Source organism: Aquila chrysaetos, chromosome 26 (assembly GCF_900496995.4).
Source record: "Aquila chrysaetos chrysaetos chromosome 26, bAquChr1.4, whole genome shotgun sequence".
Lineage (NCBI taxonomy): Eukaryota > Metazoa > Chordata > Aves > Accipitriformes > Accipitridae > Aquila > Aquila chrysaetos.
Genome location: NC_044029.1, coordinates 8,215,246 through 8,242,709, shown reverse-complemented (window position 1 = coordinate 8,242,709; position 27,464 = coordinate 8,215,246). Strand labels below are relative to the sequence as shown.

Below are 27,464 nucleotides of genomic sequence, written 5' to 3'. Positions count from 1 at the left end.
CCTTGATTTCTATTGAAAAATATTTTTTAGTAATGCCTATTTACAGATTTCAGGAGCAATCCTGACTTCTCTGTGCTCTTTGAGAAGAGGCCATTGATGCAGCCAATATTGTAATTGAGTTAAATAGCAGTACTTCTGGAGGAACCAAAGAGGAAAGTGAAATGTCAGCTTCCTTTCTCCTCCACAGTGAAATCCATACATGTCTCATTGCCTGGAACCTGAAGTCCTTTTAGTTTAGAACATAGATATTATCCAACCACAGCACAGCTTAACTCACCTGAACATATACAAGTCCCAGGGAACAGATGGGATGCATCCAAGGGGGTTGAACAAGCTGCCTGATGTAATTTTGAGGTCACTCTATCATCTATGAAAGGTCATGACAGCTGGGGGACGTTACTGGTGACTGGAAAAGGGCAGACATCACACTCATCTTCGAGAAAGGCAAGAAGAAAGATGCAGGGAACTAGAGACCAATCAACCTTGTCTCAGTTCCTGGGAAGGTTGTGGAGCAAATCTTCCCAGAAGCCATTTCTAAACCCATGAAAGAAGATGATTGGGAACAGCCAGCATGGGTTTACCAAGAGCTGATCAACTTCATTGCTTTCTATCACAAGGTGACTGGCACTATGAATAAGGGGAGGGCAGTGCATATTGCATGCCTTTATTTTAGCAAGGCCATTGACAGTCTCCCACAGTCTTATTTTCAAAATTTGTTGAGGTATGGGCTGGACAAGTAAACCGTAAGATGAATGGCAAACTGACTGGACTGCCAGGCTCAAATAGTTCTCTGGTGCAAAATCCAGCTTGTGGACAGTAGTTAATGGAGCCCATCATAGATGGTAGGGGGACCACAATAGTTAATATTTTAATTAACAACCTGCATGATGGAACAGAATGCAATCTCAGCAAATGTGCGGATGATACCAAATTGGGGCAGCGGTCAGTATGCTGGAGGACCAGGGTGTTCTGTAGAGCAGCCTGCACTGGCTAGATAAACAGGCTGACCAGAGCCTCATGTTCAACAAGAGCAAGTGCAAGATCCTGTACGTGGGCTAGAGTCATCCCTTGCAACACTGTTGGCTGGGGGCTGACTGTCTAGGAAGCAGCACCACAGAAAAGGATCTATGGTCCTAATGGACTTTCTTCACCATGCAATTCTTGAGTTTCTAACAGCGGAAACAGAAGGGAAAAAATAGCACTCATACCCTATAACACAATTTTAATTTAGCTAAAAACTATTTAACTTTGTCTAGTTTGTCCTTGAATGGAGTGGGCTAAAGAATCCTAAATGCTACTGTTAAAACCATCTCCTGGTACTCAGTCTAGTCATTTTGTTTGTATGGAAACTTCAAAACTTTATTTTTACATGGAAACAGCAGTAGCTATTTATCATTTCACAATTCTGAGTTTACAATAGGAAAACATCGCAAAGAATCAGTTCCTGAAACTCTTGAAGTTCCCAGAAAGTAGCAGTGCAGGTCCCAAAAGATTTAAGGTGTTGAGACTTATAAATCAACAAATTTAAACTTGAAGATTCATTTGTGCATAATTTGTTTCAAATAGAAAGGTTAGTGCTAGGCACTTATAAGGAGGACAGTATAAGTGAAGCTGAGAGATGATTAAGACGTATCTTCTTTAGAATTAAGCATTTTTAGTGTAATTAGGTATTTGTTATCATCAGTTTCAAATAATATATGCTTCCAACTTAATCCTTCTTTGCTCTTATTTCTGAAATAGGGACTTTTAAACAAAAAGGAAGAGTTGTCTTGACATTGAATCAAATTTCTTGTGTGACATGAACTTTGAAACATATTAAAGGTTAGATGACTATAAATTTGTGACTAGTCTATTTTTTATTACCCTCTGCTTCTGCCTGACTTCCTTCCTTTGACAAAACTGCAAGCTGAAGTACAGCTTTCTTTTCTATTGTGTTTTTAGTATTCATTCCCCAAACTTGGTAGAACATTTTGGGTTATCTTCCTTTGAAATTGTGTGTTCTTTGAATGTACAGTATTTAAGGGGTGGGGATGAGGTGTCCCTTGGCTGTTCTGTTTGTTGGGTTTTTTAATTCATTGCCCCTTGAAAGTTTTGTTTGTTTGTTTTCACAGAGCTAGAAGAACTTTGAAAAAGGCTTATAGGGCCATACCAGCTAAAGTTTGTGTAGTGTGGCAGAGTCAGAGAGGGGAAGACTTGAAGATTCTTGTCATTTTAATGGGGAAAGACTGCATCTGGGGTCTCAAAGCCATTTTGAGGGTGCCAGGAGCCTGGTGTTTATTGAGGTGGGTGGTAGTATACTCTCAAAAGATTTTTGAAGCATGAATTTCTGATGCTTACTTAAACCATGTCTAACCTCTGAAGCTGAGGTTACCATTTACCCATCTGTATTTTTTATTCCTGTATTCAAAAAAAAAGATGTAGCACCCAGAGCTTCCTTTGAACACTGTCAGGCTTAAGGCAAAAATGCATTTCTAGAAAACTTGGGGGCATTATAGGTCATGAATGACTGACATGAACTACAATAAGATTCAGACTTTTGGAGAGTTAATTATGTGTGTATATATTCAACCCTTTTTGTGAATGAAGACTTTTAGGGTCCCTGAAATTTTCATTATTCATTTCCTTTTGTATATTCTAAAATAAATTATTTCCATCATTTTAGTCATACGTATTTCTCTAAATCACATAGGTATATACATTAAATATATATAAATATGCATATTAGAATTTGAGAGAACAGTTAGTTTTCTGAGCTTGTTAAACAGTTTGGAAAAATGACATTTGGAGAAGACATTCCCCAATAAAATTTTCCTGAATATTTTTCTTAACAGAATGTTGTGATTTTTCCAGTAATTGTCAATATATCCTTCTTATAAATGGACAACTACACAACTATGCTTGTCCTCTGATTTTCCTACAAGAGTGTACTCTGATAATTAACCAGCTTTTGTAAGTCTATAAAATCTCTTGGGGTCAATTAATCGTTGCGATGTTTCTCTGGAATCCATATGATACTCACTACTTTTTTTGGCTTGAAATATTGCTTGGTTTTAGCAATTGTAAGAATGCAGCCGTGCCCAGCTTTCTTTCCTAATTCTCTTGTCTTATATAAAGACAGGGTTGAAAAAGAAGCATTGCCAAAGGTTAAAATAACCTTTATTAGGGTGCTAACCTATTTATCTTCACCACATAAAATATGTGAAAAAGCATTAAAGACAATCCCAGAGAAAAAGACTATTTTTCCTACTGCTTGCAGTTCAGAGATCTATTTTCTATAAAATGTATATCCCTAAACTGTCTAATTAAAAAGAAATCTATATACATTTTTTTATAAAATTATTCAACATGTTTGCATATAGTTTTAAAATGGCAGAACTTAGACTGAATCTTTGTGGTATTGGAAGTGGGATAATAATGCAACTAATAGATGATTCAGTTGAGGATGTTCATATTTGGTACTATCTTAGCTCTGAAAGTTTTTTAGAAAGTCTGGGTCTGAACTGGTATTCAACTTCCTAGCATTGAACTATGCTTTATGCAAAAACTTGAGTTTCTCAGAAAAGCTAGTCCATAGAGTAATCTGATTCCTAAAAAGACTGGATAAAAGAAAAGGCTAAATACACAACAATATTCAGATCTTTAATTTCAAATGAAGTTTTCAGTCGCAGTCTATCAACAATATATAAATGAGCACAGAAAAGTGATCTGGTCCTTTTGTATCAGCTATAAGAGCTAAAAATTTGTGATTTTTTAAGAAGTTTGTCAAAACTTACTTATGCTTTTGGAGAAGAAATTTCTAGCAAAGAATACTTAGGCCTTGGCAGAAATGAAGTTTAGTTTAAAAAGAAATGAAAGATGTTGTCCTGGAGTAGCATGATGCTTGAATGAAATACCCCACAGAGTGAAATATGTTTGCCAGGAACCAAGAGAGAAAGTTACAGCTTTCTGCCAGATGAAAGGCAGTACGGTACGGCTGGCTGCAGTATGCCCTTTTCTATTGTGAGTATCCACAGGGTTAACCTTCAGCATATGATCCTTCTGCCTGACCACTCCCCCTCCCAGTCTGAGCAATTCGTTAACCTACAGGATGTCTAATACTAGGAAAAGTAGTTCTTCATGTGGCATGTATTGCCCCAAAAGAGATTTTGTCAGCTTATTTGAAATAGTCATAGAATGCTGTTGAACGTTCTGCCTTGGATTAAAGCACTGTCTTTCACTTGTCTTTTTGTTTTAACCTTTTGTTTTATTTTCTTGGAGTGAACTAGACTTTAACTGCCTATTCAAATATACTGACTAAAACCTAGGAAAGTAGAAATCAGAGACATCACTGACCTGAAGAACTTTATTTAAACTTGTATTCTATAGAGAAAACTAGTGGAAAAATTCATTCTGATTTATTTATTTATTTACTCTTATTACATATTATTCTTATTAAAAACGAATTTGAATGTAGAGAGAGCAGATACTTTGTAAAATCTGGTTGAAAAAGGGCCATTCTGACTGAGAATGACAGTACTGGCCTGCCTCACTGAGGGGAGCAGAAGTCCAGAAAAACAGGTTGGACAAAACCAGGCAGGTGAACTGGAAGGTGAATCTTTTTTTAAAAGCAAAGAATTCCACACACTATTTCTGTGAAATTGTAATGTGGACATTTTTTACTTTTTTTTTTAATAAAAGATGATTTTTTTCCCTCCCATTCCTCCTATTCTGTTGTAATGCTCAGGAGCCAGTCGTGGCTCTGAGTTCAGAGTGAGTTTGGGATATTGATTTTCTTCTGCTCATTTATATTCTGTTGGGTAATTTTCCTATTTTTATCTTAAGATACCATATAAATGAAAGCACTACATAAATAGCAGTAAAACAATTTTTCTGGCTAAACCATTGCTGTCCTGCAGTGAATGAGTCAATGAAGAAGTGAAAGAAGAAAGGAAAGATGTGTAAAGAGTTAGTTCTCCCTAATTTTCAAAAATAGTTTCACAGTTTTGTCAGATGGTGATTCACCTTGTGATTCTGAGGTCCACCATTTTTGGAAACCTGGGGTAGCTTCAGCTCCCATGGCAGCCAACATGTTGGCCTTTTGGAGTTAATATACACCACTTCAGCAGTTATATGGTCTGAGCGATGTCAATGATCTGCATTCTTTCTGGATTGACATAGAGATGACCTTGCAAACACACTGACTAGATGGTTATATTTGTCATAAGAAGTTGGATTACTGTTTTAAGTTGAGGAATCTTTTCCTAGATGTTAACAGAAGGTCCTGAAACCAATTTCCAAGGTCTGAAAGAATATACCAAGGGAAGGACTGTCCTCAACATGTCCAGCTTCTTTCATTCTTTCCATGAGCATCTGCTACTGAGCTCTTCTGGAAGCAGAGTACTGATGTAGATAGGTATTTGGTCTGACCCAGAACAGGGTTGTTACATATCAAATGCTGGCCTTCCTTTACAGCCTGTATTGTTAATGCCTTCTTACATCCTCTGCTTCTAACCATACTACGGTTTGGGGGATTGGTTTGGGTTTTATTATACTTTTTTGATCCTCCTTGATCTAGGAGAGATGAAAGGTATTATGTGATAGTATTATTCACAGTTTGGACAGTTTTACTTGTAGAAGTTCTTCATAGCCGAGTGTAGGTTTGACACTGTGTCCTGTGAGCTATTTTTTGTTCATGGTTTAAATACGACATTATAAAAGATGTAGCTCCAGAATGTAATCCAGAACATGTGAAAGATGCCTAGAATTAGATTGTCTGAGTAACGCTTGCACTAAAACTCTGCTTTTCAGTAGCTCATTCAGTCCCCATCAAAGTTAGTAGAACCATTCTCACTGACTTTGGTGGTTGTAGGATTGGATTCTGTTTCTGAGACCACAGAACTTTAATGTTTGATGGTAAATAGTCATTACATTTTGCAAAAGAAGGGATAGAATAAATATTGGAAAAAATTAAGGAATAACAAAATGAAAAAGGTTATATACAATAGGCCATGAAAAAAAATCTCTAAGCCTCCAGAGTTCATTGATGAGCTACAAAATCAAAGGGGAGAAAAAAACCTGTAGGATTAGACTCTCAAAGGGTAAAAAATGCATTGTAAATCAGCGTAAAAAGTTCTTGATCCTAATGGATAAATGGAAATAGCTAATACTATGGAAGTTTTATTATTAAAATTCAGAAAGAAAACCCCAAAACCAAATGTATTCATACCTTGTTGAAGAATGATATCAGGGATAATTATATCGTGTTTAATAGTGAATTTGGTGGTCTGTATTCTTCCTTGTCTTGGAAGTATCTTGTCTGTGTCCTGAGCAGGAGCTAGATGAAAACAAACATGAAGTCTAGCAAAAAAAACCCCAAACAAACAAACAAAAGAAGCCCTTGAAAAATTTGCCAGGTATTAAAAATGTGTTTCAAACAGTAAGTTAAAGTGAATTTATTCCTGTGAAGTTTTAACAAACAATTAGAAAGGTCTATGTACTTTTTGTGTGCCTGTGAAAACTGAAACTTTTTTAAGGTAATCAATACAGTCTTTGATTTGAAACAAACACTGGAAATAAAGTATGGAGGATACAGAAACGTAAAAGATATCTTCAGATGAACTACTGTGTGTTAAACCAACTGTATGTGATTTACATATATGTGTAAAGCTATGTTATATACCTCAGTATTTATGAAATCAATTTCTTAATTTGGCTTTAGAAATAAACATAAATATAGTATGGCTATAACTATTTATGTAGACCGTACAATCAAGCTTTATCATTTTATTTGCTTTATAATTAATCTCAAGTTGGTTTGTTTTTTTTCTCTTAGTGGACAATGTCAGTAGAAATAGATCTAGTTTTTAGCCTTAGGTATTGGTAAATCTGTAATAAACTTTGCACTGGTTATAATTTAGGACTGTGTTTATGGGAAAGATATGGAGAGAAGTTTCTTGAACTTAGTGCTGTCAGAATCTCTAGGGATAAACATAGTGGAAGAGCATATATTTGAAAATCAGTTATGTGTTTATTTTTGTTGGCCAAAGAAAACAAGAGTGTGGTATATTGTTATAATATGCTGCACAGTCATAGGAGTGCCAAATGTGCTTAATGACAAATCAGTTATCTTTTTTTTTTGTCTTGCAAATTTGTACCTTTGAATCATGCTTTTATATTTTCATTGACACTTCTTTTCAACACTTAGAAGACTGAAAGAGATTTTATAGGCTATGAAAGAAATAAAAGCACCGTGGAGAATATTAAATTAATAAATGGCAAACACCGGGCTAAGAAAATATTTGTGAGAAAAGTTTCAACCTAAATATTAAGAGCAAAGAACTTTAATTGGGTTATGGTGCAACTATAAAGCAAAAGGATTCAATCATTGTTTTGCTTAAGTGATTCGTGTTCCAAAAAATTGGCTACAGCTTTGGAGTGTTAGTTTTCATTTGTCATGATTTTATGGATTTCTGTCACAAACAATTTCATCAGAGGGGTAAAAATTCAAGTAGCTAGGATGCAAGCTTGCCCTGAAATCTGACAGTAGAGCTTGGATCATATTCACTGCTAATGTAAGATATTTAAGTACCCAGGTAATTAATGGACACATCATTGTACACACTAATTAAGATGATTGGCATTTAAATTGTGCAAGAAGTGGAAATCTACCTCTCTCCCTGCTATATTGATTCTTTTGCAAATAGAGAAGAAAAAAAATACTTCTGAAATTTGCCATTTTCCTATACCTTATATACCAGTAAAGTTGAAGACACAACTTTTGCAGACATTGAGTTTACCTGTGACTGGATTGCACGCCCACACTTAGAAAATAAGTGAAAAACTCTCATCTGAAAAGCTAGAAATATGCCTTGCATATTGCAGTTGAAGAGTAAATTCAATGAGGACAAGGAGGAATAATACCTAATTTCGCTGACAGTGTTTCATCAGATTTTCTCCCTTTTTCATAGTTATTCATTTTGATGATTCTGCCCATAGACCCCAGGCAATTACAAAACTTGAATACATCATAGCTTTGTCTCTGCTGAGATATGAAGTTGTCTTCTGTGTCCAAATTGTACCAATTTCACATCTTTAAATGATTGTCTTTGGGATTTGATTTACTACAGTCTGCTTCTGGAATAGATTTTACATGTGACTTTTTTTTTTTTTTTTTTTTTTTTTTTTAATGAAAATTGTTTCAATCAACCACTGAGTGGTTATCAGCATAAGAGTCATCACTGAGGAGAGGTAGGTTAGTGGCTTGTAGGTAAATGTAACAGTTAAAGAATGTGATACATTGTATTTGTTGCATGCCTCTACAGTTTATTTACATAGATTTCTTAACGTATATAACCACCTGAGCGAGGAGGTGTGATAAAAAGGATAACGTATATTTATCATGAATTGAAATGGTAAGAAGGGGAAGAGTGGTAAAGAGACATTATCTGTTAATAATGAGGGCATAGAATTTATCCGGATTTTTTAATCTGGATTTATTAAATAAAAGAATGAAAACCAAAACATACTGTAATCAATGAATAGGGAATTCCAGAAACAAGGAATCAAAGATGTAAGATGCATCCCTTCTAAGACATGAAAATAAAGTCAAAATTTATTGAAAATTTATTTTAAAAAGCTAGGTCAGAATGGAAGAAGAATGCTGGTTCACAGTTACCTTATAAACAAAGAGTGGTCTTAGAGTCACCAAATTATGCAACCAGTACAGAAGTAACCTTTTCAAAATAGCTGGAATAGGATCCTTTTGTCTCTCAGAATTTCAAAGGGCTTGGAAAACCTTCTTGTTCACCAGTCTAAGGCTGTGCAAAGTCCTGTTTACACAAACTACACAGTAAGGTATCCAAAGTTAGGATAATTTCTCAGGGTCAGAAATCAGTGCAATCTGAAATATTCTATGAATGGGAGAAAGGTAGTCCAGTTTTATAAATTAGACATTTTCAAAAGAATGAACCCCAGGCTGCTGAAGTAAGAACAGCCTGAATGACTGAGCCCTGTGTAAGTGAAGCCAAATTCTTCAGAGGTATTTACTTACTGTGTGGGAGAAGTTTACTTCTCTCATTTATCAGAATATATTGAAAGAACACGTGGTCAAAAAAATCAACAACATGTAAGAAAAATAAGTCATAAGTTTGAAAAAAAATCTAAATTTTGTTTTTATGAAAGAAAACTGAATTCTGCCTTGAAGTGCTAGAGACCAGTTAACGCCCAATTCTGTCATCCCTCTTCATTCCAAGCTATTATTTTGTTTGCAAATTATTCCATTACATCAAAAATAAAATTAATTGAAGGAATAAATATGTATAACATTTACTTTTTTAACCTCAGATTTCAATGAAAACTATTCACCAATTCAGTTCAACTCAACAAAAGCAAGTTTGACAGAATCAGGCACCTACATCTGGATATAAAATACTCAATTACTCAAAAACAGCAAACAAAGCTGTTCATGTTCTTTAGGCTTTTAAGTATCTTAGGTCTGTATTTTTTCAGAGTTTGGCAGTCTTTTTTAATAACTTGGGTTTACTAACAATGCTGGGATAAAATTACAAGAATTTGAGAAGGAAGGGATGCATCTTATTTAAAAAACAAAACAAAAGAAAACCAAAAATAGAAAAAAACCCACAACCCACAAATACTGTTAATCTGATTTGTTTAAAATAAAACAGTACAACACAGCATCTCCAAAGGTGTTTTAAGTGCAATTGCTCTGCAGGTGGCAGTTCTGATATATGACTTGAAAACACTTGAAACAGTATGTAAGACAATTTAAAAGAGACTTTGCAAAAGTTATCAAAACTAAACTGATTTTATCAGTGCACTATTTGACTTTACTCATTCATGCAGGCTGCATTAGAGAAGGAATGGCTAACTCTAGATTCCACCCGTTTCCCTTCAAAAACACTCCTGCTCTCAAACCAGCTGCACTGGCCAAAGGTAACATGTCACAGAAACTTCTTACTCTTCAGTCTTTTTTCATTCCTTAAGGATATGCTGTTCTGGGGTGATTAATATGACAATCTATTGACTCGAAAAACACAATTACTTTTAGAAGTCTCAGACTTCCTCCTCATCTCCAGATGCAATTTTTCTTTTAGCTTTTCTTTCATTTGCTTAGTTTTTTCTTTATTTTGGATTTATTTCAACACTTTACTTCACAGTAGCAGAAAAAAAGATGATGTGCTTCATCTGTACATTTGGCAATGGATTAAAAATTGCTAGTTGACACACTACTTTAAAAATAGTAAGATCTGCATTATATGACAACAGCTGAATGTTTTCAGAACAGTTAAAGGTCATTGAACTGTAATGTCTGCTAGTTATTTGATAAACTTTGAAGTTGTAGCTTTTTGTTTTGGTAGGGTTTTCTCTTCTTGTTACAAGCATAGTATTACTAATGTTTTATTTCCTACAGTTAAAAGAAAGGAGTCTTATAAATGTATAATTCATTATACTTGGGGATGTTAAGTGTAACTAAAGTCACCTTTTTGCCCTATTTAGTTAGTTGAAGGTCTGTAATTGGCACATCACCATTAAGAATCCTTTCTGTTAAAGTAAAAGACTCTGTAAACCCTGGTGCAGGTTACCCTGCACATTTTAAACTCGAACTTGCAGGAATCATCAACTGCATTTTTTTTCTTTGTCTTACTTAGAAGTATTCTAGGCCTTCAAATTCCAGTGAATGTTCAAATAGTTTGCCATTGTCACCACAAGAAGCTTGGCAGTGTGTTAACAGACCACATTCATACTTAGCAGAAAATATCCACTTTCATAGCAGGTAAGTTAAATAATATATTTTTTCATTATATTTAGTTCATTTGGATTTGACAGAAATGAAAAGGAGGAGAACTTGAGGCAGTTTTATGATGCTTTTGCTATTTTTGGTTAATATGGTATTACTGGAGTTAAAAGGTATTTACTTGCTAAAACTGAATATATTAAATTCAGTTGTTATTTTTCATTGACTACCAGAATTAAGAATATAAGAATATATATGTGTATTTTTATTTATCTAGGTTTGACTATAAATCATAAAACTTATATTTTTTCACATATAACATAGAAGTTGAAATAGAGATTTGTAAGACTAGATAAAGATTAAAAGGGATTTCTTACACAGCTGCATTCTTTTGGAGAGAAAGGACTGAAATATGCTTCAAGTAATTGAAATGTAAACATTTCAAATTGATGGCAGACTTTTATTACTCTCCAAGATAAAGCCTTCCTGGAGTATTAAAATAGATTTTTTTGTATTATTTCCAAGCTTCAAAAGTGCCTTTAAAAGGCACAAACAACTTGTACAATAACAAAGGCTGCAAAATAGTCACCCAAGACCCTTCCTTGTTTACCTACCTTTCACTACCACTCTTATACTTTATTTTCAGGTCAGGGAAGGAAACAATGTCACAGCTCTCTGACTGGAAGGAAAAAAAGAAATTTTCATTCATGTCTGAAAAAGAAGAGAAAATTTCAGAAGAATGGTGTGTTAAGCTATTTTGCTTACATAGTGACTTCCAGAAATAGCTACAGTATAGTTGGCTATTGTTGTTTGCTTTTTTTAATTTCCACCTTTGAAGAATCTCTGTTTTTTACCAAAGTAAAAATTCTTGTAATTACTTTGACAAGTGTCTGGGAGACCAGCTTAATAAGTTGCAATAATGTAATGTTAAGATAAGCATTGGAGCTACCTGTAATTCTGAAAGTTTCATACCAGGCATAAGAAGTGCTATACACTTGTATTCTTTTTGAAAAGTGCATTACACAATACTATGCAGCTGGTGTAAGATAATACATATGAAATGTTTAGTAAGTTATTCTCTTCCCCTAGGGGTTTTAAGGATATTTCTACTGCACACCTAATGCTGAAGAGGGCCCATAAAATGAAGCCTAGAAAATATAGGAATAAAAATTTAGGTAAGTCAACAGTTAAAAAATGGTTATATTGATGTAATTTTTCTATTCTTAAATCTCAAAATAGTGTCTCTCTTTTTAAAAGTTTGCTTGCACAACATTAAACATTAATTTGAATAAAGGTGGAGTGTGATTCAGTAAAAACAACTCAGTTCAAATCAATTTGTTCCAGTGATAAAATACTCAGATTTTAAAAAACATTCTACTGGATTTTGAAGTTGAATATTTGACAGCTATGCTAAACATAAATTTTGTTTCTTTTTGTTCATGTATCTCTTTTCTAGATGTGGAATTTATATTTCTGCATTTTGTGCTTCTTGTATTTTCCTCTTGGGGGAATCTCAGGTTCAAATTATTGATTTATGCAAGAACTATTTATGAAAATGACAGTTTGATACATATGAAATGAAATCATGTTTTTTGTATTAAATATTCACTGTGGAAATAGATAATGCTTATCCAGCTTCTCTGTAATTGTCCTCTGGTTCTTCTCAGATACTTCTAATGGCAGTGAACCTTTCTTTGAATCATTAACTGTTAGCATGATATGCTAATACAAACATATGTTAATAAAAATATTAATAAAATACTGCTAGTATAAGAAACATTCAAATATGTAAGAGCTTGGTTGACAATAGGACCTCACTCCAAGTGGCCTTTGCAAAGTGAACCTTTATTTCCATTTAATTTTTTTAAATTGTATCACAAGCTACAGTTAATTTTCTTCTTTTGTGTAACCTTGCAAATCTCTTCTGTATTAAGTGTTAAAAATATTGAAATACATTTTGCTCTTGGAAGGGAAAAAATTCAGCCTACAGATAAAGTTAAGTGTTTCTCTGTATAATCTTTTCTACTTTAAATATCATGCCTAAGACTAAATATGACAAAAAAGATCTCTTGTTAAAAAAAAAGGGGGGGGGGCACGGAGAAAGAGGTATGTAATCAGCAAACCATGCTTTATTGTTTTGGAAAGGAGAAAAAATGGATAAGAGGTTAAAGTTGTTATATTTAAATCTTGATAGCTTCCCATGATGCTCTATCATGTTACCTAAAAAAAAAAAGCAGAAAATATCTGGTGTGCAGCTGAGTTTTTTACATGTGTTCCATTTGGTGTCCTCTGTATCATTTTGTAATGAATAGAGCTTATTAGGTTATATCATCTTTTCTCCATATGCTCGCTAGTTTATGTTAGTAGTAATTAATCCAGTCATAAATGTCTGATTGAGCATATCAAATTTGCTGTCCTATTTTTGTTGTAGTCCTAATGGATTTTTTGATATGTTTATATTCACTTTGTTCAGATTATTCAATATGGTATATGTGTGTTGAGCTTTTTAATGTATCACTTGGAATATTCTCAAAGTATATTACTAGTTTTAAAAAAATTAACAAAACTTTTGCACAATGTTTTTATAGGCTCAAATTTTCTCTTCTTGACACTACCTCATACAGGAATTTTTTGTCTTTCTGACTATTACATCAAGCACAAAAATAACCTATATATATAATTTTCCTGTATAGAGTTCTCTGACAGTCATTACAATCACTGTCTTTTTTTCAGTTAAGCGGAAAGCGTAATTTCCAGAGCCAAGAAATATGACTGAAAATATTGCACACTCAATCCCTTTTCAGTACAAAGATTATCAAGCCAACTATTCTTTCTCATACAGCACACTGACAAAGTCAGTCCTTCCTTGATCAATAAGGACCAAATAGACATTATCAATTAAGACAAGTATTTTTATCTTAAACTGATGCTAAAACTCAGCTGTTGCACTAAAAGTGATCCTGATGGAATATTTCCCATGTGAGAAGAATCTCCATGTATATAATTATGTTTTACATCAGCTACCGCCTCTGAAGCGGTGAGTCTTGTTTAGGGTCTGGTTGAACAGAGGGACTTTACGGCATTTAAATTAGAGTAGATATACCTTATCCTGAGGCTAGCCAGCTCCAGATCAGGAAACTGTAACCAGATCCATTAAGCTGCCAGTATCTTTCTTGGATCTCTGTGTGGTACAGCTCATGCTAGTATACTTACAGCAATTCCAGTATAACTAGAGAGAGAAAGTTCACAATCTTAGGCCATTGCTGTGAGTTTAACCCTACTGAAGCAGGAATTCCATAAGAGACTTTATTCCTTCTAATATTTAAAAGCAGATCAAAATTTATCTGAGTAAGTAGACGTCAACATTGTCTTTTAGTTTTTCCATAGAAATTAACTTCCAATCTCCTTCACCTCCTCTGAAATGAGCTGCATAAGAAATGTTGTAGGATTTATTTTTAGTATTATTATTTCTGTTTCTTTTGAATTTCCACGTCCTCAGTGTTACAGTTGCAACTGTTTCCTTTTTTAGCTTTCTGGTTTAAAATAGCTGAAGGTATGCTAACTACAATAAAATAATTTTATTAGTGATAAAGATTCCTACCCACTAGAAAATAAATAGCCAGCATCCACTTAAAAGTGTGAATTATAAGATGTAAAAAAGCAATTTTCCGTGTTATATCCATTTACTACTTTACGTCTGACTTAAAAGCAAAACTTTAATTTCTGACAAAAAGCAAAGCAACAACATCTAAAGGTTCCAGATACATATAAATTATCAGCTATTAACAAATACACTGAAAGCTTTTATGCTAAGATTTCAGCATCATCCCAAACATCTTTTTTGTGCCATTAATCTTTCCATGGTAATGATCTTAGTAGTTGCAGGTAATGCTAAGTTACTGATGGATTTTGTAGGAACAAATGGCCTGTCAGAGATATGCTGTCTGATTCCATATGCTATCAAACTCCTTTGCCTTAGGCCCGAGATTCACAAATGCAAAGTGTTAAATCAGCTTCCATTCAGAGAGTTTTCCAATTGCTCTTTAATATAGTCAAGACGTCTGCTGGATTGGAACTTGGATTGGACAATCATGAACAGCTTCGATTCTTAACATCCTCAGGTGTGGGAATTTTTTCCTTTTTACTTTCCATCTAAAGCGTTTGTCTTCTCCTAGTGCAACAGTGATGGGATTCATTTGGTTCATTATAGAAGTCCACATCTGAGCTAGTCATCTGCATTCTTTCATGGAAAGAAATAGACACCTTAAATGCGCTTAATTTCCTCCTAAAACATAATTCAAAACCAGGCTACTTGAATCTCACTGTAAAAGCACTTATAGTTCTCCCCTGCCTAGACACAAACTCTAGAGTGACTGGCTGAAGCACAGAGTTAAACTGTAGATATGTAGAAGTAACTGAGAAGTATCTTACCTCATATGTCTGGCCATGTACCTTCTCAGTAGTGAAAAAAGTACGGAAAATACTAGCAAGTGCACTGAATCCTGTGGTTTGTATTACAAGGAAGAGCTTAAAGTAGCATAACCTTGTAATAGGGAGTGATTCAGGCAATGCTTATATTGCAGTAGACCAGTCCCACCAACTAATGGCCTTAAGGCCTGTTATGCCCTAATCCACTACAGTTATGTATGCTTGTTTATGTAGTTAAATAAAGTTGTGGCCTGTATTTTAACGATACCAAATGTAGGCTGTGTCTGCTTCAACTATTTTTACTCTACAGTAAGATAATACAAAAAGTGTGGGCAAGAAACCAGAAATATTGCAGCCAAGTAAAACTGGCATAATGTCAGAAATATTCCTGTTTATCATGGGTGCATAAAATTCTATAGAAATTCTAATTAAAAATCTAAATACAGCAGACATTAATGCACCTCACTGTGCTTAAAAATTAAGCGTCTGTGACTCATAACAGTCCTAGCTTCCTAAAGATATCTTGGCACAGCAGTACAGAATTTCTTGCTTAACTTCGAATTTCCTTGATTCTGTGGATTTTATATTAGCCTCTGAAAGTTAACTTCTATTTCTTTTAAGATGGCTGGAGGCCTTGTCTTGCTTTCAGCTTGTCTCTCCTACACTGCCGTATTACTTCTTATTTAACCATTTGCTCTCCAAAGGAAACCTCTCTTGTCAGTGACTGACAGCATGAGATGGTCATTCTTGCTGCCACATAGGTAGGAAAAAAAAAAGGTAAAAAGCAGCTGGAGTGGGCCTTGACTCCTAGAACCAGAGCACAATGATAAAGATATTTCATAGAGATTAGTAAATATTTTTTGGTTCTAGTTTAGAATTTAAGACAGCAATGCAATACTAATTAAAAAAAAAAAAACCAAACCACAACAAAAAACGCAACCCACCCCCTTCAAAACCCACAGCCCCAGAACAGATGATCTGACTATACAACATTGATTTGTTGAATTAACAACAGTCGGAATAAAAATCTGGGGGATATTATTCCTTGTTACACGTTACACAAATGACCATTGATCTATATTTTCTTAGTAGCAGAAAGAAAGCTATTTTTGTTGTTGCGTATTCCATGTAGCAGTATCATCTGGGAACTCCAGCCATGGATGAGTTGGAGTTCTAATTGCTGTTCAATTATGGAACAAAATGTGGTCTTTCTTCCAAATGAATTTACAAATTGAATTATCTTATAGATAAGCATCTGTCACTGTGCGCTACTTTGATTTATCAGCTCTTTAAAGTTGGCACACATATATGTTTATGTTTTTCTAATTACAGATATTGCGCAACAAAAATGAATGACAAACATTTAATTTTTTCAGTTTCACATATTATCAAGAAATTGTTTAGCGAATGTGGTGCCAGATCAGGCAGTAACTATTCCTTCCATATTGTTTCTATAACATTTCTTGTGTTTGTCCAACTTATCTTCTATATTTGGAGTCAGCCAAGCAATGTGCATTAAATTACCTCCCTGGTTCCTAGATTGCCAGCATAGATCATCGTCTAATAAGCCACATTTAAATGACTATGCCAGAATCCAGGAAGATATTTGTATGATTTTGAACTATTGGACTCTTTCACAGTTCTCTGTGTGAAATCTAAAACATTTGATTGCTTGTCATCAAAGCATACATGCAGTTCATTTCCCTAGCTCACTCAGAGACTGAAAAGCACTAGTATTATAAAGTAATCTATGTAATATAACCTACATTTGGGACTAGATAAAGAGAAGGACTCATTTTTAATAACAAAAGAGCTGTAGGCAATGGTTGAGGTGATCTAGGTAGGTACAAATTCAAGTAGTCTGGCACTGTGTTAAATCCCTGTAGATTATTTAAATTATTTTGCAAAGACGCAGAGATAAATCTTCTGATAGAAATCTCTTAGAAGAACAATTTCCATCATTTTCCTCTCTTCCGAGTTCATGGACCTTCTTTACTGCTGATATCCTTGTGCGCAAATAAACGTTTGAAAAATCTAGGTTGGCACTAACAGCTTCATGTGACTTCACACAAAAGTCCTTGGTATAGTTTAACTTTGGACTGGTTGGAGTTTTCATAGGATTGGGTGGGAGGCTGGATTAAGGAAGATGACATTTTTAAAACATTTTGGAACAATTTCAATAGACCCATATAGGGAAAAAGTGCCTTATTTCAAGAATTATTTTAAGTTAATCAAAAATAGTTTGGAAATCTTCAATAGCATTTTGTTTTAAGAGGTTTTCATCAGTTTTGTTACTTTGGTCACTTTCTATTGAAGAAAGACACTGGTTTTGTAACTAGCATAAAGCTAGAAGAAGTTAGGAGTATTTTTATCAACACTATCGTATCAACACTGTATGCTGAATGTTGGAAAAATTGTAATTATAAAAAATTTTACTCTGTACATTTTTATGTATAGTAGTCATATGGCTATGTATCTTACAACTATAGAAAACACAATAATTCATACTTAAAATATTTTTTATAACTTCTATTACTTAAAATTTCAGAAAGAACTTTTGAAATACAATGTATTACTCTTTCAAGATATTTTTATCACAAATCTTACTGTGATCTACTGCCCCAAACATTTGCTACCCTGAAGAACACTAGGTTGCTACAAATTTATTTTTGAGTTGGGAAGCATGCTAAAATAGGGCTCCTTCATCCATCTATGCAAAGTGAAAATATCTACAAACCTGGTAATCCAGTTTGTGAATAAAATGGTCCCATTATCAGAGTCATTCTAATTATCTACCTTTAAAACTAATGGAGCTAATAATCATTTATTGTGCTTCTTGGGTCATTTCATTGGATTTATACTTAAGTTAGTAAAAGTGGGTTAAAATTACTTTAAATCTGACATTCTCTGGGTTAATCTGGAAGCTATAATCATCATACAACAAGATGAGAGAGGTTCTTCTAGACAATTTGAGATAACAAAGTGTAAGGTATCACTGATTCTGCCTTGGGAAGAAGGCATGGCCTAAATTACTTCCATCCGTATTTTCCACGATTCCTTCGTTAGTTGTTTGCTGCTTCATGAGAGGTTACCACCACTAAGAACATTCTGTCAACCAAAATGCTGCTGCAGTGTGGGCTGACCAAGAATACCATAACATTTTGACGTGTTTTGTCAATCCATTATCTCTCAAAGTATCCACACCCCATTAGAGATCTTCTCCGGGCTTATAAGGCAAAGATACAGTATGTCTGCGTCGTCTTGCTTGTGTCAAGAGAGCATTATCTGAGAAAAAGTGGAGGTCTTGGGATCCCTTTATGTTCCATTAGTTTGTAACTGAAGCGTCTACTGCAAATATAGAGGTCTAGTCAAAACCGACTTTATAAATTGCTGTTAAACTTCACGAGAAATTGTCCACTGACTTAACAGGGCATTCTGATCCTTTATTTCCATAAATAAGGAAACCCCCCAAAAAAGCTACTTACTTTGCTGCAGTATTATAGATGCTCTTATAAACTCTGTCAGTAAACACCAAGGTCATGTAACAAGATGAAAATGAAGCATCAGACATAAATAGTCACGTAAATTTATTCTGTCTCAATGCTCTTTGAGTCTTTCCATCTCCTCTGTTTCCCTGCTCTGTTCTCTCAGTGTCTCACATTTTCATTTTTGCTACACTTGCATTCTTTGTGAAAATTTAGATCCTTTCCTTGCCATATTTACTTTCTTGCTAAGTTCTATTGCTGTTTCCCCTCTTTATTTTTATTAATTTCTACCCTTTTCTGACAGTTTGTAGGTACCTTTGTAGACAAACCTCTTCTACCTCATTGTTTCTTAGATATTCCTGAGAGTGTATTTGTCTGCTTGTGCTATTGTCTTCTTTTAACCATGTGAAACATATTTCTTTGATTTTTCCTTTGGCTTTCTGTTACTCTTGTTATCATGCTCAGTGTCATACCTACAAAATCCTATATACTTTTGCTCATGATTATGTATCTGCTTTCATTTCTACATTCTTCTCAGTCTTTTTTTTTTTTTTTTTTTTTTTTAATAACTGGCTGATTTATTCTGCACTGTGCATAGGATTTTCACATTCTTTCTAACCCACTGTTTCTCTTAAACTCCTACTTTCCTCCTATGTCAAGCAAACAATTCCTCCTTCACATAAAAAATAATGCATGAAAATCACCTTTCCTGACTTGTGTGGTTTTGCATTAGTTTAGCTTTTGTTAATTAAACTTTTATATCTTTTACCAGTCTAGGAACATGTATTATCTAGATTTATATACAATTCTGTACTCATCTTTGCTGCTTTGCAAAGTTTTCAAAATAACAGTTATGAAACTAATCAAGATTTCATATTGTGCCATATAGATGAGTCTATGACTTTTGGAGTATTTTTTATTTCAATAAGGATTGGACATGGAAGAAGCTTAGCTTATTATCTGCAAGTTTAGCCTCAAAAAATAAACTGTCTCCTGTTAACATTTTTTAGGTGTAAATGACTTGATTTAGAGTGCTGAATAATTCTGAACCAAAGCTTTTGGAAACAGTGCTTGGCATATATTCTGTTAATATTTCTGCTTCAATTTCAAGCTTTAAAACCAAGTATTTTTAATATTTTCTGAAAATATATGCTTTAGAATTTATTTTTAATTTGGAGATGAGCTAGCTAAAAGATCAAGTGTTAAAATCCTGCAAAATAGTGACTTTGATTCTCAGTTGCACATGTATTTATGTTGCTTTATTTTACAAAGTGTAATCCTTTGTGAATATAAAACCTACTTTTAAAGGTATTTTCATTTATTAAGTGGCTAAAAGGTGAAAAACTGCTTGAAGGAATGAATGAGCCAGGTCTGACCTTTGATTTTAACTTGTTCTTGTCATCTAGACCCAGCTGTGCGCCTGGCGTTGTTCAAAAACAATGAAAATAAACATCTCCATGTGAAACCACCAAGGAAGACACAGCCTATAAATGCTGGTTACTTTGAAGGTATGAACAAGTATTTCACTTTATCTCTATGCATATAAGCCTATATATCTTGTAATGTCTTTCAAGCAAGCCTACATGAAATGTAAAACACTATGCACAAATAGAAGGCGGCAGGAGTTTAAGGTCCTTATCTGTTCCTGCCTATCTCAAGTTACAGCAGTGAAACATTTCAATTTCAATTCATTGGGGAGGGTTGGGAGTGCTCCTAGAGATGAATTCATAATGAACTGGTGCCTATAATATTTATTATTATTATTAAATCTTCATCATAAAAATAATCATCATAAAAAACATCAAAGCATGTCACAGAGGTATAATATAGAAAGCACTAGAATAAAATTTTATGAATGAAATATCACTTCAAATTCTTCATCTCATTGCCTCATTGTCACCTTTTCTCAAGCTAGCCATTAATTCCTGACAATCATTACCATTCTTTTAGGACGCTGCTTTCATAAATATTCCCTAAAACCCCACCATTTGACAGAAGACGAGAAAAGAATCTTCAGCATGTAAATATAAAATTGGCTTTCCAAAAACTTTTAAATACTGATGTAGCACTTTTACTGTTGAAATTCATGTTAAAATTCTTCTTGGTTTCAGTACAATTAGAATAAGGCCAAGTCTATGTAAAATACCTTTGTTGTAAGAAGCTGAGCATCTCCAGAGGCATTGTTTTTAGACTGTTTTGATTCCTTTTGCAACTCCGTAGTGTGCTCAGAAAGTTGTCACCTCTTTTTATCTTTTTCAAAGACATAGCCATATGCTATCTGATTTATTCCCATTCCCACAAAGTAAAATCCAAAATAATAATACTATATTAACATTCACTGAATGAGGATAGAAATTAGAACCTGAGACAAGTGTGCAATCAGTCAGAGTATACCTGAACTGCAATTCAGTCAATTAACCTAGCTATATGAAAGTCCAGATTTGCTTCACATTGATCAGCCCATTCTCAAATTTGGTTGGAAACAATTCTTGGTGAATTCTGATGAGGAAAAATATTTGCACTATTACTTGCCTTGGATCCAACCATGAATTTACCTAGAATATAGAGAATCTGTATATACTGTGCCTGACTTAGCATTCCCAGTCTCTCATATCTGTTCCTGTGGCATATGCTTATATGCCAGAATGCATCATATGCTGAAGAAATAGGACATGCAGACTGCCTGCAAAACACTGGATGCCCAAGGCTACAAGCAATGGTGTGAATGTTCCAAACCATGTTAAAGAGAGAAGCTTGATCCCAGGCTTGGTACCCTAAAGTCAGTGTAGGTTCAGCCTAGCTTTCCCACCACCGATTTATCTGTTCCTGCCTGGAGACGTTTCCCTTCATTTTGGAAAGCCAATGTATGCATTCTAAATATTACTGAAATTACTTTTTGAATACATGGAGAGAAAGCACCATAGCAGATTACCTATCAAAAGGCAAGCACTGCAGTGGCACTCCTGTTTATCTTTCATTTCAAGGACCATTATACTCCTTTGGCCAGCTAATAAATTGAGATTTTTTTTCAGCAATCTTTTATTGGGTGCTTACATGCAATCTGCTGAGCCTTCAAGAAGGCAAGCAATACTGTTCTGCTTGACCAGAATATAAAATTGTCCTTCTACCTGAGACATTGCTACTTCAGATGGTATGGCCAGAAAACACTAGGTTGTGAATTAGAAGCCAGAGTGCAGCAAAGAGCATTTATTTATGTGTAGGTGAGATACCATCAGACAGAACTAAGAGTTTCTAAATTTACAATTTGGTAACCCTTTGCATGTTACCTACTACAAAGCAAAGCACCTGCATGATAATTTCACAGAGTTGTCTTAGCAGTCATTTCTTCCCTCACTCACGGAAAAGCTTGTTTCCTATTTCCCCTCTCTCACCTTTTGACCATTTCTTCCTCTTTTGCCTGGAATAGATTTCTTTGGGTCTGTTGTGTGATAGGAGTTCTTTCTATAACAAGAAGGTGGAATGTTTTCACTCTGTATTCATAAATTTTGTGGACACCATATTTTAAGTCAAGAGAGAACACAGACCAGTCCATTGCATGGTAGAAATAAACTTCCTCCATTCAAACACTTTTACCTTCACAGACTGGTAGTCAGTGCTCTGGTAGAAAATTTGAACTCCAATCCATCTCCTTCATAAACCACTAAATAAATCTAAAAAAAAACCAACCCCACATTCTAAATATTCCTGCTTTATTTCTTTAAATTGAGAAATGGGGGGAGAACCCATAGCATCAACAGCAAGTACACATGTGTTATCTGTTAAATAACAGAAGCACTACTTTTTAAAGGGGAAGCCCTCGGAAGTGAAACAATTAGAACGGTTTTAGATTTTCAAACTAGAACACATCATGGTAGTGAATATTTAAGAGGTAACCTAGTTAAAATGTATGATGAATGTCTTTTGTCTTCATCGTGTCTTTAGTTTGTGTTTAAAAATATAAATAAGACAAAAAGGAATAAAAAAATAAGAGGTATAAAAATAAAGAGTGAAAAGGAATGAGCTTAATATCTGATGCTTGTGTGTTTCTGAGATAAAGGTTATATTCTGTCACAATTTGCCTTCTCATCTAAGCTACTGCATCATACTGACAGTGTTATATCATGCAGCATCCATAAAGGAATATCTAAACATAGTAAGGGCATAGTGTTGATGCAATATTCAACTATTTTCCTGTTACAAAAGTTGCAATGAGCTGATATGCAAAATGTTGATATCCAATTTTGAAAACTTGTGCATAACTTTAATCCCATGGGCCAATTCACATATCTCTAATTTGACATACACATTGTAGGAAAATATATTTTCAAAACTTGAGTGACACAGGAACTTTTTATTAAATTTTAGCAGAGTCATCATGCTTTACTCACTGACATAAAAATCCCCACAGGGGACCATCATTTCACATTTGTATCACAATAGCACACAAGTTAGTCAAGAGACAAACCCCTTTGTATTACGGACTTCATCAACAGCATGAGGACACATTGTTCCAGCACACAAGAACTTACCATTTAAAAATAGAAGCAACATGCGAAGGCACGAACCATGGGAATGTAATTAAATGTGTGTTAGTATATATGTGTGTGTGTCTGTGTATATGTGTATGTGTCAATACATATACATACAATACATGTACGTATACACACACAAATAGATATGCATATACCATGAGTATAAGTAGGTGGATTAATTCAATAAGCATAGCACTTATGCTTTTGCATTTGTATATTTTGAAAGGAAAGTAAATTATGAACAATTACTCTCTGGTGTAATTTGTAGTATCAACTTGCGTTTTGTAATCCTAATGCTTTCTGTCTAGTGCTCTTTCAGTTACTTTAAAATTAATTTAATTGCATGTGGTCATTGTATAATACAGATGCATTAAAACTATTATTTATATAAATCATATTTTTGAACCATAATTATATATTGTGACATTAACTTCAGTAGGTTGTAAAGTAAGCCACAGAATATGCAAGTGTAAATATGTGTTTACTGCTTCTCTTAAGAAGCTAGAGCCTGATCAAAAACCTGAAGACAAGTGTCTTCAGCCTGATGTGATGTACTTTCACTTCTGATGATTTGCTGGATGTTTCCTGGGATTATGTATATTCCACTGCTTTTTTTGGTGTGATAGGGTTATGGTTCCAGCATGGTTGTTGAGTTTCAGTTAGTGCCAGTTACTTGACAAACAAAATGTGCTTGCTTACTGTTTTAATGAACATTCCGGGAGACTTTTGTGTGTTTTGTAGATGGTGACATTTCAACGATCTCAAAATTTTGGAAATGTTATAAGGAACACAGATAATTTTCATCGTTTCCTATTTTACAGCAAAGCATATTTTTAGAAAGCTTTATGACTGCTTCTCCTCTTGTCTGGAGGCTATTTCAGTTATTGACATAATGTAAAATAGTCTTGACTGTTTTGGATAAAACAGATCAGGAATTGAAGGACAAATCTATCCTTGACTCCGCTTTTCTTGGGAAGTTCCAATTAGTCCTGGCTGAATGTGTAACAGAGCATCTCTGCCAGCTGTGGCTCTGTAACTACAGGGTCTGTAATTTCATTTACACAGAGGAAGGATACCTACTTTTCCATCCAGCAGGGTGAGTGCTTTGTCCTGGTACAGCAGCTCAGAACTAAAGAGGGGGCCCCGAGGCCTAGCACACTGTTTTGCTACAAGCTTTGGGAACAGTACATATCTTTTGGGGTCCTCTTTAATCCACCTACCTCAAGAATTTTGGTGGGTTATCCAAATAATTTCTGTTCAGTGGAATCGGAAGCTGGATTGCCATCTGTAGAGCAAGTTGGAAGAATGCAGTAAGTCAACTGAGAGTCCAATCAAACTATCCGAATATTATTTGGATATGATTCACTCAGTTTCTCTGAATTTCATAGTCTGTGCTCTAATTAATTAAGTAGATTAGGTGTTTTATTGGCACATATGGTACATTTATTTTCAGTCATATCCATGTCCATCAGTGGCACATCTATACCATACACTTCAAAGAAGTGGAAACAATACAACTTGATGTCACCCAGGCATGTGCACAGTGACCAATGCCAGGAAGTTGAACTATATTAAAAATGCATTGGACTATGTTGTCAAGATATGTTTACTGTAGTTTGGGAACCTGTAGTTCTGATTGGCAGTACTGTATTTCCTGTCATTTTATGCTCATTGGTGACTAAAGAAAACGTAATGGGTATAATGTTAAGACAGATTTCACCAATACAAATTTGATAATGAACAGATTATGCTTTCTCAGGTGGCTTTTAATTATGGAAATATTTATTCATTTCTCTTTAAATTGTCAGTAGAAATAACATTTATTTTTCATATTGGAACAAGAATAAGAGGTAAAATGATCTTGTGATTATGTCATATGATTGGAAGATAAACATCAAGGATCCGTTTAAAGTCGTCTGTTTTCCAGCTTTCTGATAGATCACAATTATGAAACTCCTTGTAGTCTCAAGTGAAAAATGTTGCAAAACATTCTTATAGATTATTATTACTAGTGCTAATTAAAAATGTGAAATTGAGACTTTGGAAAGTGGTAATTTAAGGTTACCTTTGAATTAATTATGTGAGCTCATTAAAATATTGTTACATAACGATCGACATAGTTTCATAGATTTTCTGTGTTACGAAATATGAATACATTGAAGAAAAAGTATATGTGGTAATTAAATAGAATTTATATTGATTCAAATCACTGATGCTTTTAAATATCTGCATGAGAGTTAAGAGAAGGCACTGAGAGTAGAATGCTAATATTCATCTTTTTCTGTACTTTAAATATTTTGTTGTTTGTTCTTTAAAGAACATTTAAAAAGACATTAAACTATAGCTAATAACTTGTGTTAGCTGTTTTTGTCTTTTAGAAATTAGCTATTTTCAATGGCATAATATAAATGGCATCAACTCCCAGGAAGCGCATTGTTTGTAAACATCTATTTCTAAATTAAGTTATCTTCTGTTGAGCTGTGGTCTGAAAAGGATTAATAACCACATTCTAAATCTGGCCTTGCTGCAATTCTACTAGCTGAATTGCCATGTTTACAGTAAAATGCAGTTATTACATATCTCCCAGGCTTTAAATTTGTATGCCACATTAGAGATGGTTTCTAAACCATACGGCACTGACAAAAATGACAGAATAATGCATTTCCAGAGAATGTAAGATCTGTCCTGAAATGTGTTGAAAATGCATTACAGAAACCTGTAGTGTGGAAGGGGATCTATCTTTTAAAATCAGAATTCTATGGCTTTGTTTCTTATTATTTAGTTTGAGCTCACACAACAGAACTCTCGCATTGAAATATTTTCTCATTTTAAGGAATTAATGGCTCTCCACCAGCCCTTTAACATGTAAAATGAGTAGGTTACTTGTGTCCAGTACATCCAAAAAGAGCCAGGATAAAATAAACATAAGGAGTTGGATATCTTGGAAAAAATCTGTCATGGGTTTGGGTTAATCATCTCCAGAAGAAATTCAACTTGATGCCTGAAATGTAAGACTTCTTGGAGAAAGCAGTAAAGCCTGAGGCAGTGTTGATCTGAAGGAGTGCTCTCCATGGGTCAGAGCTGCTCTGCTGGCAGAGTGCAAACCCAGTTCACAACAGCGGTACGCTGAAAAGTTGTAAAAGACTGCAGGGGCCTTACAGTGCACGCACTCAAGCTTCAGTTACATAGTTCTAGTGGCCCAGTTTCTTATTATAAAATAAAACTAAAAAATAAAATCTGTGCCTAATTTTCTAGCCTCCTGTCCATCAATGATACTGTAGGATTTTTTCAGTATTCGTGGAATGAAGCAATACTGAAATGATGGTATATGTTTAAAAATAAATATGTAAAACATCATTTATGTGCATTTATGCAGTGCACTTCAGTGTCTGAATATTTATAAATGATCTAGACATATGACGGTTTTAGTAATATTCTTGCCTTTCAGTTTCAACTAAAAAAAAAAAAAAGGATTTTCTATTTGCCTGAAGTTCCCAAACACAGGAGGTATTTGCCATAGGTACATACCAACTTAATGTTATGAATTCTCATTGTGGTTCCAGTCTTCAGGGTTCCTGTATTCACATGTTAAAGGTTTCTGACCACATATTTCACCTGCCTGTGTATTATCTCTGTGCTCACGTCTCCACTGTTCTGCAGACTGTTGTAATTTGTGGTGGTATCAAGACTTTAAGTGCATCAGACTTAAATGTGGTCTCTGAGCTAGACAAGGTGTTTGTTTGTTCCAATAAACTTCCAAAACTTGGATTTTATACAGTGTGTAGGCTATCACCTGTACTTTCATAGCATTGTAGTTTACCAATCTTTGACCTAAAAGCCACTGTGCATAATTAAAAAAAAAAAAAGTCTTACTGCTTTTTGCTAATAACTACCCAATGATGACTTCAGTGGGAATGAGATTTCACGCGAAATGTCATCAGGCAGAGGTTGAAAACCAGTTTTTCTCATTGTTGAATAAGGTAGCGCTATAGTGCAGATAGTTTTATTTGCATCTTCTGAGATTCTGCCTCTCTTTTTTCTCCTTTCCTTAACATTTTATGTCCAAAAGCTAGGTAGCGTAGATATCTGCATCTCAGCCAATGTACACGTAAACAAGTTGACTCCGCGTTCACAGCTTTTGATACTACATAAGGCAATAATTTTGGATGAATAGACCCCTGAGTACCGAAGCATTTCAAATCCTTTTTCATTTGACCATTCAATGACCTGATAACTATTTCCTGTCCCTAAGTAAGGTTGTGACCCAGGTCTTAGAGTGCAAAAGAC

At 34.5% G+C, this 27,464-nt stretch overlaps 1 protein-coding gene across 9 annotated transcripts in view; it reads left to right on the top strand.

The window, feature by feature from the left end:
• Positions 1-27,464, top strand: part of LRRIQ1 (leucine rich repeats and IQ motif containing 1) — a 114,582-nt gene that overhangs the window by 49,120 nt on the left and 37,998 nt on the right. For 8 of the 9 annotated variants that reach the window (XR_005931489.1, XM_030003092.2, XM_030003090.1 and 5 more), the window contains 5 exons: positions 9,841-9,930; positions 10,647-10,771; positions 11,379-11,474; positions 11,822-11,907; positions 20,052-20,153. Coding sequence is in view for 8 of the 9 variants with exons in the window: in XM_030003092.2 (XP_029858952.1) it covers positions 9,841-9,930; positions 10,647-10,771; positions 11,379-11,474; positions 11,822-11,907; positions 20,052-20,153 (499 nt within the window). In the remaining variant the exon portion in view is untranslated. The remainder of the gene's footprint in view (positions 1-9,840; positions 9,931-10,646; positions 10,772-11,378; positions 11,475-11,821; positions 11,908-20,051; positions 20,154-27,464) is intronic. The other variant, XM_041120547.1, reaches the window with a different exon arrangement.